At 38.4% G+C, this 13,603-nt stretch overlaps 1 protein-coding gene across 3 annotated transcripts in view; it reads left to right on the forward strand.

Moving 5' to 3' along the window:
* Positions 1 to 13,603, forward strand: part of LOC124774939 (obscurin) — a 694,794-nt gene that overhangs the window by 486,436 nt on the left and 194,755 nt on the right. For all 3 annotated transcript variants that reach the window (XM_047249630.1, XM_047249632.1, XM_047249631.1), the window contains 4 exons: positions 8,507 to 8,682; positions 9,041 to 9,155; positions 9,312 to 9,602; positions 10,181 to 10,359. In XM_047249630.1, coding sequence (XP_047105586.1) covers positions 8,507 to 8,682; positions 9,041 to 9,155; positions 9,312 to 9,602; positions 10,181 to 10,359 — 761 coding nt within the window. The remainder of the gene's footprint in view (positions 1 to 8,506; positions 8,683 to 9,040; positions 9,156 to 9,311; positions 9,603 to 10,180; positions 10,360 to 13,603) is intronic.

The following is a 13,603-nucleotide window of genomic DNA, read 5'->3' on the forward strand; positions in this document are numbered from 1 at the left end:
GGTAGTTGGAACCTGGGAGTTGGTAGGAAGATAAGGAGAAAGAGAACATGGTCTGATATTTTTATTATCAACACTAAAAATAAGTATATACCACTGCCAGAGTTAAGTGGTTAAGTGGAGAAAAGCCTCACATACGACTAGGAGCAGGAAATGAGCAGCACATTCCAAGTGAGATCAGGAAGCCAAGGAATGTGCAAAGTATTAGGAAGAAGAAGGTGCTGCTCCTAGGTAGTAGCCATGAGTGATGTGTAGGTTTCCAATTACAGGAAAACTTAAGTACAGCGTACCAGGTCAACAGTATTTTCAAGTCAAATGCCGGACTAAGTCAAGTGATAGAGGACTTAGTGTATTTTTCAAAACAGGACCATGTAATATAGTGGGTGGGGCAGGAAACAGCTTTAATGGGGGTGGGACATATGACATAGGAGGTGACCTGGACAAGATAGCTTCCCTGACTCATGGCACCATTGTGCACTTTGTTGAGCTGTTTCAGAGTCATGATCAGCCACATCTTAATAGAATTGTGAGGTGAACTGATATGGGGTTAGAGATGGCACTAATGGCAACTGGCTTTGCACATGTTGCTGTGCAAGTCCCATAGTGCTCAGAGCCATTGTTGCTGTGCCACCTGTTGGGACTGTCAGTAGGTGGAGTCTCTCTAGGCAAGGCCTAAACCTAAACAGGACTGAAAAGGAGGATTGGTACAGTTGATTCATGAAAGTATCAGGGATGGATCTTGGGCCAGGCATGTTCAAAAACCTGGTGTCAATGGTGGGAGAAGTAGGTTTCTATGGGACAAACCCAGACAATGGGATCCCCTGTCTAAAGGATATCTTCAGCTGTTTAAAAAATTCTGAAACAATCACTCATAAGATAGATTCTAACATACCAATTTACACATATACTACATGTCATATAGAAAAAGAAACCATCAGAAAAAGTGTCATGAGACATTTGACACACTTGGCAGTCTGTCATCAAAATATGCAATCAATAAAAAATAAAATACAGCAACTTAAAGTTGAGCTCTAATATTTGAACTGCACAGTAGTTTGTGTCACTGAGTGTTGGAGTATAGACATAGAAATCAACATGTAGTATTATCGCTGTATGAAACAGGACACTCTTACTGTTATACTACTTCGAAGGATAGAAGAAAATGCACTTATATCAGAAAAGGAATGCAGTTCAAATCAGTACATGACCCTAGTTCAGTAATTGAAGACAAACACTATGAAATACTAACTGTTGAGATAACAGGGCATGATATCACCAAGAAATTAATCAGTTTGTGTGTGTATCAGTCTCCCAGTATAAATAAACAGAAGTTCTAGATAAAGTGTCAAGTACAAAAACCAACATAATTTTGAGTGGAGACATGGACATAAGCATAAATATCGCAAATGAAGTAATAGCACACTCATAAGTATCCTTCAGAGTTTTGGCATACTCAATAGTGCAACAAGTGTTACTACAATTATTGCATCAGTAATTGACCATGTGACCACATCTGTAGACAGGGAAAAGTGTGATGTAACTGTGAAAGGTCTCGGACTGTCAGATCATTTCTGGAAAATAATAACAGTAAAATTGCGTATGGAAAAATTCCCTAATCTGCAGGACTACAAAAGACATTTATCAGAAATCAAAATGGAAGATTTTTCAAAACAGTTACCGAACTACAGCTGGGATGAAGTGTTTAGATGTAAATTTGAAATTTTCTAAATTATGTGCCTTATTAATGTTGAGCTTTGAAAATATGTTTCCGGAAGTACCACATCAGTATCAATGTCACACAAAAGACGTGGATAACAGCAAATAATAAGAAGTCCTCCTGAACCATTAAGTATCTCAGATTCTTAACATTCTTTAAACTGAACTTTTGAAATACTTTTCCAAAAGTATTCATATCAGAAGCAATGTCTCACCAAAACAAGTGGATGACAGAAGGTATTAAGAAGTCCTCCTGTACCCTCAAGTACTGCAGTTCCATAAAAGAGAGTCATAATTAGCCAGAGTTCTTAATTTATGTCATAGGTACAAAAAGATTTATAGGAAGGTACTAATTGCTGCAAAAAAAGTCTTTTAAAGAAAAACTAATACACAATGCAGAGAATAAAAGTAAAGCAGTCAGGGATGTCATAAAAAAGAAAATGGGGAGAGAAAAACAAAGGCATAATAACATACTCATACGGGAAGGAGGATAAAGTAGTAAATCATCCACACCACCTAGCCAATTTTGTGAGTGAGCAGTTTCAAGTACTGCAGATAACTTACAACAACAAAAGTTCCCAAAAACAAATATGACACCTGTAAATTATTATGCACTAAATACAACAGTGTTACTATCAACCACAGAGCATAAAGTCAATAAAACTGTCAAAAACTAAAAAAAATGAAAAGTCACAATGCTTAAATAAAGTACCAGTGTGTATACTGAAGCAATGCATAGATAGTATACGAGCTTCCTTAACAAACGTAATAAAATGAATCCTTCAAGTCAGAGAAATTTCCAGAGTATTTGAAACATGTAAGAGTTGTACCCCTTCTAAAGCAAGGTAATATAGAAGACATAGAAAATTACCAGTCATTTTCTCTGCTGTAACCATTCTCAAAACTAAATGAATTGGTCATGAAAGACAGATTAATGAATTACTTGAATAAATGCAAATTTTTAACTGAATCACAGCATGGTTTCCAAGGTGGTAGAAATATTGAGTCAGCCATAGTAGAATTAACAAAAGCAGTACTTGATGCTCTTCACAAAGATGGGTGTGTCACAGGCATATTTTTAGATCTTTGTAAGACTGTGTATGATCAACAGGATTCATCTCCTAGCAGTAGACAAATGTATTCAAATATATTTCACTACCATTGTAGCAGTCTGTGTGTGTGTGTGTGTGTGTGTTTGTTTGTTTGTTTGTTTGTTTATTTGTTTGTTTGCTTCATCCTGATATCATTTCATGTCATTGTGTAGCCATTAACTTCATCCCCATTGGTCCATTCATTTTATTTCAAGACATTTAAATCATTTTATGCTTACATTATGTTTGTTGATTGTGTATTACCATTAGACTACATTGTGTTGTTTGTAAGACTGTATCCAGTTCAGTCACAGATCTACAATAAATGCAGAGTGCTTTATAACACATAGGTGCCCTCATGTAAAACTTCTATCAGAAAATTAGGCTTTGTTGACATGTCTGAGTAACTATCATATATGGACATGTTATTTATCTACAAGAAAATTGTCACTGATGTATTGGTACCACTATACTACTTTGCATCTTTCAGTTTTCATTGTTGTCTTAAAGGCACAATGTAGCGGTATAGGCACATCTATGTGTTTGTGCGCGCATGCGCACTTGCACGTGTGGGGGAGGGGAAGGGGGGGGGGGGGGGTGCGTGTGCACGTGTGAACACGTGCTCCAGTTTGTCAAAGGATATGTCCTAAAGCTAGCAATTTCTCCTTTTGTGTGTGTCTATTGATGACTCAATGAAAATTACGTGTAGTTCAACATGTTTAAATATGCAGAGTCTCAAGGGTTTAAGAATGTTGCAGCTACAGATGATAATTTTGCTGTCTAATTTCCCTGTAAAACACCTTATCATCATTTATCCTTGGTTCCATAAGTTCTTATCTTGACTGGAGCTTTTATCTTTCTTGATACCTATGCATATTATTGTTATTATTATTTCATCCTTATTATTATTATTATCATTATTACTCTGATTTGTTGGATTCAGTTGTGTTCTACTGCAGCTCTTGTCCTGTGCATGAGGCGATTTCATTAATTCTTTTTAGTAACTCTGAGCTGTTCCAGATACTACCATGCTCCTAGTGTTGCTGTGGCAGATAATACTTGCGGTTATGGGATTCTGTTCCCAAGTTCAAAGTTATAACAAGGATGACCTCAGCTAACCTCAGTACTCAGTTCACTATATTTCAGTTTCTGATCTCTTCTTTACTGATGTTGTTGCTGTCAGCTAGGAGGTACATGCCAATTACGGGACACAACTTTTTAACTGTTCAGAGTGTAACCCTCGTCTGGTGCCAGAATGGTGTGATCAGTACATATGTGCTGGCTGTACAATACAGTGCATTGTCCAACTGTTAATGCTGCTCTGAATGTATGACCATACCATTTATTGGAAATCTTTTTTTAACTCAAATGGCTGTAGAAGTTCACCAATGAGGGTATCAGTGCATTTTAATGTATTCAATGCATCAATCCTTTTAAGAGGATACCACTCCCATGTCAACTCTGTTTATGTATTACATGTGTACAATAAGACAGGAGTTTTCATCACTTATATTATTACCAGTAACTTACTCACACCCGATTCTATGGTGAATTGAAACCCCATAAATTGGGTTGGTGCATAAGTTCATAGCATTTTTCCATAGATTTAATGGATGCAAGAGATACACATAACAGAAACTGTAGTCAACAATAATATATTCTCCTTCAGTATCTACAACAGTTTGCCAGGGCTGGGGTAACCTTTCAATTTTACAACTGTAGAAATAATGTGGTTTTGAGGGAAAGAACTTGTTGAGCTATTTTTTGGGGTGCATTTTCATCCAGAAATGAAGTTCCTTGAAAGTTGTTTGAAAAAGACTGGAAAGTGTGAAAATCTGAGTGTACAAAATCAGGTGAATAAACTGGGTATGGAATGACATCCCAACACAACTGCTGTATAGTGTTTTCTGTAAGTCTAGCAGAATGTGGGCAAGCATTATCATCAGGTAGCATCACTTCACACAGTCTTCCTGGTCTTCATTCCTGAATTGTGTCTGCAATATGTCTCTGTTCTTGACAATAAATTTCAGCAGTGCCTATATAAGACAACAAGTGTCTGGCACAGTTGTTAGATCAGGTACTGCTGCTACAATGGCAGGTTATCAAGATTTAAGTTGGTTTAAATGTGTTGTTATAGTCTGTACACAAGCAATGGGACACAGCATTTCCGAGGTAGTGATGAAATGGGGATTTCCCCATACAACCATTTCATGAGTGTACCGTGAATGTCAGGAATTCAGTAAAACATCAAATCTCTGACATCGCTGTGACCAGAGAAAGATACTGCAAGAACAGGGCCAGCGATGGCTGAAGAGAATTGTTCAGTGTGATAAAAGTTCAACCCTTCTGCAAATTGCTGTGGATTTCAATGCTGGTCTCAATGTGCGAACCATTCAACAAAACATAATTTATATGGGCGTTTGGAGCCGAAGGTCCACTCGTGTACCCTTGATGATTGCATGACACAAAGCTTTATGCCTCGCCGGGCTCGTCAACATCGACATTGGACTGTTGATGACTGGAAACATGTTGCCTGGTCAGACAAGTCTTGTTTCAAATTGTATTGAGTGGATGGACGTGTATGGGTATGGAGACAACCTCATGAATCTGTGGACCCTGGATGTCAGCAGATGACTGTTCGAGGTGGTGGAGGCTCTGCAATAGTGTAGGGTGTGTGCTGTTGGAGTGGTATAGGACCCATGATATGTCTAGATACAACTCCGACAGGTGACACATACGTAGGCATCCTGTCTGATCACCTGCATCCATTCGTGTCCATTGTGCATTCTGATGGACTTGGGCAATTCCAGCAGAACAATGCAACACTCCATACATCCAGAATTGCTACAGAGTGGCTCCAGGAACACTCTCCTGATTTTAAACTGTTCCGCTGGCCACCAAACTCCCCAGACATTATCGAGCATATCTAGGATGCTTTGCAATGTGTGGTTCAGAAGAGATCTCCATCCCTTCACATTCTTACAGATTTATGGACAGCCCTCCAGGATTCATGGTGTCAGTTCCCTTCAGTACTACTTCAGACATTAGTTGAGTCCATGCTACACCATGCTGCGGCACTTCTGCATGCTCGCAGGGGCCCTACATGATATTAGGCAGGTGTACCAGTTTCTTTGGCTCTTCGCTATATTATCAAACAGAAGGGCTACATTTTCTGAAAAAGATTGTTGTACCTGAGGAAACCTCGATACGAGATTTTGAACCAGAACTGAAGTCTCAGTCATCACAATTTAAAAGTTCCGACTCTTTGTGCCTGAAAAAATTCCACCACCAACAATCACAGGTAAAACTGATGATGGTCTTTGGTATGACATAAATGGAGTCATAGCTGCAAATACAGTGCCCCAGAGGACATTCGTAACAGGTGCATATTACAAGCTGTTTCTGCAGAATGTTTTGTACCTGAAATTTAATCAAAGATGGCTTGACATGCTTGCAGCTAGTGATCTCATTTTGCATGATAATGCAAGAATGCATACTGTCCTCCCAGTGAGAGAAACACTCAACAAATATGGATGGGAAATACTTCTCCACACAGCATACAGTCCTGATATGAGGCCATCAGACTTTGATTCATTTCCCAAATTAAAGGAACAACCCCGAGGAAAACATTTTGATACAATTGTTGAAGTTTCCAGTGAGGTGGCGTGAGTAAATCAGGCAACTCTGCAATGGAGTTACGTTGTCTAGAATACGGAAGTTACCAAAGCATTGGGAAGCTGTCACAAGCAAGAATGGAGATTACATTGAAGGCCTGTAAAGTATTTTGTAAAATAAATTATTTTCTTCAGTTCTGTGTTACAGTGTGCAAAACTTTTGAACTGGCCATTGTTGATGTTGGATAACAGCTTACACTTATTATTATTAATATTACTATTGTTGTTGTTGGTGGCAGCAGTAGTGGTGTTCTCATCGAATTGTTAGTGCACACCTACAGAATGCATGTGTGCACACAACTAGCTGATTCATTTAAACTTCTGCAATTTTCCTCACCTGTAACATTAGTCATATTTTACTGAACTCTGATCTAAATTATGTTCATTGCTTCAGTTGTTTTGAGAAAGAGTTCCTTAAACTGGTAAAAATAACTTGGTTTGTGACACACAAATGGCACTGAGGAGAAAATACACTAGTGATTCAATTTTTAAAAGTATTTCATAGCCAAGGTGGAGCTGGGGAACTCCATAGCACAATTAAGTGGAGCACTAACGTTTTTACATCATACTCACTAGGATAGGAAAAGTAATCTGTTTAACAGCTTTATGAAAAGCATATGGAAAATACTTCCTCCCTCCATCCACCCAGGTGGGCTTGGCATCAAATTTTCTACATTTTAATTTTTCTTTATATCTGTCCCAAATATGTGTGAAAAAATAACTTTCCCAGAATGAGAGTCATAATTGAAAAAGTAGCTTTTCACTCTTCAAAAATTATACATTTGAATAATCTGATTTTTTTTCTATTCTGCCTGTTTTTATTATATGTTGCACAGTCCAGTAGATTTTAGAAAATATTTCTCTTACCATTACAATTAAGCAGTACCAGTATTATATTATTTACTTAATTTGTCCAAGATCATTGTTGATTGTGGCATACTACTATCATGGCACAGTGGTAGTTTAATGATTTGTCAGTACCTTCCTCTAACCTGATTGCATAAAGTAATAACTTCATTGTTTTGACAGCTGTAATGATTGCGTATAGTATGTTGTTGACTGTTTTGATGGCTGCCATAAGTACGTATAAAATTAGTATAGTGTCTGTGAATATGGAAACAAGAGGGAAGAGAAGGAAAGTCAAGGCATTTCAGAAATTCCAGAGGATCACTAGGCTTAACACCACCTCTCACTGGAAAACAGTAGTTCTCATGCCCTCATTGCCTGATACTGCAAAAAGATTTCATGAGTGACTGAAAGATTTTGTAGATAATATAATATTTGGGGACTGTGCCACATAACACCTTCTCTTCTGTGACCTTAGCCATTGATGAAAAATATTTCACCAACAATGTTCAAGCCAACCTCTCTCAGGTCAAAGTTCACGATTTTAAGTGATTGTTGGCTCATTGTCCTACTTATTTACTGGTTGTATGAACATTAACTTGACAAAATTAATCTAAGTTAATGGATTAAGTATAAGATGTATCACATTTTATTTGAGACAAAATAGATAAAGAGGAATCAAACGTTAAAAGATTACAGAAGATGACTGAAACCAACCGTCCAGCCAGCCAGCTAACTTGTTGTGGTCATCATCAGAAATCTTTACTTGGGCAAGGCTTATGGTGTTCAACAATGTCAGGGTTTCTTTTTCATTGTTATGCAGTAAATTTCTTCAAATTTTGACTTACTTCACATTATTGTTTGCTGCCAAGTTTGTTTGCTCTGTTACACATATTCAATCAGCAGTAATAATGTATGTAATCTGCACAAAGTACCAAGATACATACTCAACTAGCTGCACAATACTTCATGTGTGTATTTACTGTGTGTTATAATGTCTTACCCAAAATGCCCTCAGGCGGGTAGAATGTAAATAGTTGCCTAATTGAATTATTATATATTCTGGCTACATATATTGTATTTTCATAAGAGAATTTGCCATGAGGGTCTTCCACTTATTATCGATGTATGTTTCATTATACCATCTATAAATTTATAAAAACGTACTCTGTCTTTACCTAGGTTCAAAGACGGTCAGCCTCTACATGCAGATGATCATGTGAAATTGACAGCTCTTCCTGATGGGACTGTGCGGTTACTCATTGAAGGTGTAAAGCCTACTGACTGTGGTGCTTACAAACTTGTAGCCAAAAATAAGAATGGAGAACATGCTGCATTATGTGCTGTTGCTGTTAAACGTAAGTCTCCCTCCCACCTCTGTATGTAATGACACTATGAACACTAAATTCAATTTTAGTTCGTGAGATGTACTACTACAATTTAAATCTGATTTATTATTTGGTTATTTAGTTTGCTTCATTTCCCTTCCTTGATACTAAAATAAATAAAAAGTAAGGCAGATATGCAACAGATGAAATTAATTAATGTTTTCTTGTGGAACATTACATCCAGTAGGCTGAAAACAGCACTACTCATCTCATAAATCTTAGTTTGGATTATATTTCAATGCTTTATTTCAGATGTTAATTTCTTTCAGCCAAGAAATGTTACTGAAGTTTTGAGGTTTAGCAGTACCCCTTTGTTTATTTTTTACAGCAAATAACCGCAAGCCTAGTTTCTCAAAGCCACTTGAAGGTGCTAAATGTGTAGTTGGTGAGCCACTGAAGCTGGAAGCTCAAGTAGCAGCATTTCCAGCACCTGAGGTTAAATGGTAAGTCTGGATTTTACTTCTTCATTAATTGCAGATATAATATTAATTTTTATATGTCTCCATTTGTAAGACTTATAGTGGATTAGAACCACAGAAATGATGCGTTCAGGATGAGAAGCAATGGGACTGTCTAATGTGAAAATATTTAATTTTTAGGTTCAAAGATGGTCAGCCAGTTCGTCCATCTCAGGCAGTTAATTTCGTGAACCAACCTGGTGGTATAATTGGATTACATATAGATTCTGTAAAACCTGAAGATGCTGGTGTTTACACTGTCAGTGTAAGTAATAGGCTTGGTGATATAACGGGCTCTGCCAAGGTTGAAGTTGAACCACGTGAGAAAAAGCCAACATTCCAAGTACCTCTGCTGCCAGCAACTGTTGTTGAAGGTTTTCCTGCTAGATTTGAAGTTAAAGTGGTTGGACATCCACCTGCTACATTGAAATGGTAAGGAATGAAGTGTGAATGTCTTTGAATATCACCATATATTTATATTTCACATTCACACAGTAACAACTAATTTGGGAACTGTTAAATATAATTCTAAAACACAGCAACTGTTAAATACAACACATTACTCATCAATGTATAAAATTATTCATACATATTTCTGGGAATAACGTTAAATTTAGATTCTTAATAGACAGTTTTGTGACACTAGAGATCTACACACACGATATACATTACACAAATGCTCATATATATTGTTGCAGGCATTGGTGTACTGTAATTATTGTACTCTTTCACCATCCTTAGAACTGAGGCAGCATTCACTTTCAATAATTCATATGTTGAATTCAGAAAAGGTTGGACCATTTAGTACTAAGCTTTATAAATATTAGACAGGTTTTCTGATCATTGCGTTATAGCCAGTCATTGTACGGGAACATGATAGACACATCTTTTTTTTTCCACAAAATTTTGGTCTCAGCCTGTCATATAACCTTCAGCTGTGTATTAGGTATTATTTAAGAGGTACAGTTTAACACTGTTTCTAAAGATAATTGTTTTTGCATGTTTTATAGGACTCACAATGGGAAAGAATTTGTACCTGATGGACAACATGCAAAAATAATGCAGCTGCCTGATGGAACAAGTGCTCTAATTATTGACAAAGCTAAACCAGAAGATGCTGGAGAATATGAAGTAATAGCAACGAATGAGAAAGGATCTGTCCCATCAAAAGCTCAGTTAGATGTTACTGGTATGTACTGAAGCATGTGTATATTACATCTACATCTACATGACTACTCTGCAATTCACACTTAAGTACTTGGCAGAGGGTTCATTCTACTGCTTTGAGACTGTTTCCCTTCATTCCATTCTTGAATGGTTTGTGGAAAAAACAAACAGTTAAATCATTCCATACAAGCTTTGTTTTCTTTTCTTTTACTTTGTATTATGATGGCCTTTTCTCTGTAAGTGAGTGGGACTCAACAAAGTATTTTCGTGGCGACTAAAACTTTGTGGAAAGATCTTGTCGCAACAAGAAATGCCTTTCAATTGAAAGAAAATCAGCCCTCGGTCACTATTTTTAACAAATTAAACTGGTTTCAACAATGCTAGGAGTGTCTTCCTTAGGATTTAAAACAGACACAGGTCTATATTCTATAACATGGTCACAGAATTATGACTAAAAATGTATGATAGAGTATAACTATGGAATTGTTGTGACAGACTGGCAGTACTCATATGTCATTTATAAAATAATAAATATGCATTAGTCACAAAGATATTTAAGATAAAAGAAAACTGTGTTGGCAAGCCACTAAGGACTGCTCATTACTTGCATGGTGTAGTTTGTGAAACAGACTCTAACAAGGGGAGGCCGCCAATTGTGAAATTCAGATTCGATTCATACTGCGCATAATAAAAGCTCATGGCCAGGGGTGTAATGTGGCAAAGCACCAAGATGCACTTCTCAGCCGTTCTCGAGAAAATCGACAGTTAAAAGAAACCGTTGCGGTGAAATACTCTCTACGATTAATGATTTTTCTACAGCGTCATAGTGCAGCGGTAAGCACTGGGGTTCGTAATCCGAAGGTCGCCGGATCGAATCTCGCGCCATGCAATATTTTTTTTATTATTAGTTTTTTGCAATTAAAATATATATATATATATATATATATATATATATATATATATATATATATATTTTTTTTTTTTTTTTTAAATTTTGAAATGTCTGCTTGTGTCTGTGTATGTGCAGATGGATATGTGTGTGTGTGAGAGTGTATACCTGTCCTATTTTTCCCCTAAGGTAAGTCTTTCCGCTCCCGGGATTGGAATGACTCCTTACCCTCTCCCTTAAAACCCACATCCTTTCGTCTTTCCCTCTCCTTCCCTCTTTCCTGATGAGGCAACAGTTTGTTGCGAAAGCTTGAATTTTGTGTGTATGTTTGTGTTTGTTTGTGTGTCTATCGACCTGCCAGCACTTTCGTTCAGTAAGTCACATCATCTGTGTTTTTAGATATATTTTTCCCACGCGGAATGTTTCCCTCTTATATATATATTAAAAAAAACCTGTCCCATGCACCCTCCCACCACCACCTACTCCAGTCCTGTAACCCCGAAGGTGTACACGATCAAAGGCAGAGCCACATGTGAAAGCACCCACATGATTTACCAACTGACCTGCCTACACTGTGATGCATTCTATGTGGGAATGACCAGCAACAAACTATCCATTCACATGAATGGACACAGGCAGACAGTGTTTGTTGGTAATGAGGATCACCCTGTGGCTAAACATGCCTTGGTGCACGGCCAGCACATCTTGGCACGGTGTTACACCGTCCGGGTTATCTGGATACTTCCCACCAACACCAACCTATCCGAACTCCGGAGATGGGAACTTGCTCTTCAATATATCCTCTCTTCCCGTTACCCACCAGGCCTCAATCTCCGCTAATTTCAAGTTGCCGCCACTCATACCTCACCTGTCATTCAACATCATATTTGCCTCTGCACTTCCGCCTCGACTGACATCTCTGCCCAAACTCTTTGTCTTTAAATATGTCTGCTTGTGTCTGTATATGTGTGGATGGATATGTGTGTGTGTGCGAGTGTATACCCGTCCTTTTTTCCCCCTAAGGTAAGTCTTTCCGTTCCTGGGATTGGAATGACTCCTTACCCTCTCCCTTAAAACCCACTTCCTTTCGTCTTTCCCTCTCCTTCCCTCTTTCCTGATGAGGCAACAGTTTGTTGTGAAAGCTAGTATTTTGTGTGTATGTATGTGTCTGTTTGTGTTTCTATTGACCTGCCAGCGATTTCGTATGGTAAGTCACATCATCTTTGTTACCGCCTCCATTTTTCCGTTTGTTTAACAGGGTGTACCAAAGCTGCCCCGTCCGCACTGATTTTCGACGATGTTATAAGTTGCGCTAGGGACCGCATCTACCTTCTTTCGAAGTTCGCAGGCAACTACGCTGTTATGGGACAGCTCGTTTCGGCCCATTCAACATCTGTCCTCCAAGTGTAACGCGCGAGTAACGGAGTTTATATGTGATACCTGCCACAGCAAGTTTGTGTTCGTGGGGTCTCTATTCTAATTCGAACGTTTGACTTACGCTATACGTATTCGTTTCTACATCTTCCGTTAACTATATGTGGTTAACATTATGAAGACAATTAGTAACATTTGTGAAATACAACTTTGTTTGCGGAAAACATAATGATGTTCGAAGTCGCCAGTTTTTCCACGACAAACGACTTTCAACAACTTATTATATGCATAATTGTTGCAACTGATTGCCGGGAATTTTTTTTATATATATATATATATATATATATATATATGAGCGAGCTTCGATCCGGCGACCTTCAGATTACGAACCCGAGCGCTTACCGCTGCACCACCACGCTGTAGAAAATTACTAATCGTAGAGAGTATTTCACCGCAACGGTTTCTTTTAACTGTCGATTTTCTCGAGAACGGCTGAGAAGTGCATCTTGGTGCTTTGCCACATTACACCTCTGGCCATGAGCTTTTATTATGCACAGTATGAATCGGATCTGAATTTCACAATTGGCGGCCTCCCCTTGTAAGAGTCCACCGGGACCTTTGCCTTTCACGGGCAAGTGCTCTACCGACTGAGCTACCCAAGCACGACTCACGCCCCATCCTCACAGCTTTAATTCCCCCAGTACCTCGTCTCCTACCTTCCAAACTTCACAGAAGCTCTCCTGCGAACCAGCACTCCTGGAAGAAAGGATATTGCGGAGGCATGGCTTAGCCACAGCCTGGGGGATGTTTCTAGAATGAAATTTTCACTCTACAGCAGAGTGTACACTGATATGAAATTTCCTGGCAGATTAAAACTGTGTGCTGGACCGAGACTCGAACTTGGGACCTTTGCCTTTCGCGGGCAAGTGTTCTACCGACTGAGCTACCCAAGCACGACTCACGCCCCGTCCTCACAGCTCTTCTCACAGGAGAGCTTCTGTGA

The sequence above is a fragment of the Schistocerca piceifrons genome, chromosome 2 (genome assembly GCF_021461385.2).
Source record: "Schistocerca piceifrons isolate TAMUIC-IGC-003096 chromosome 2, iqSchPice1.1, whole genome shotgun sequence".
In the NCBI taxonomy this organism is placed as follows: domain Eukaryota; kingdom Metazoa; phylum Arthropoda; class Insecta; order Orthoptera; family Acrididae; genus Schistocerca; species Schistocerca piceifrons.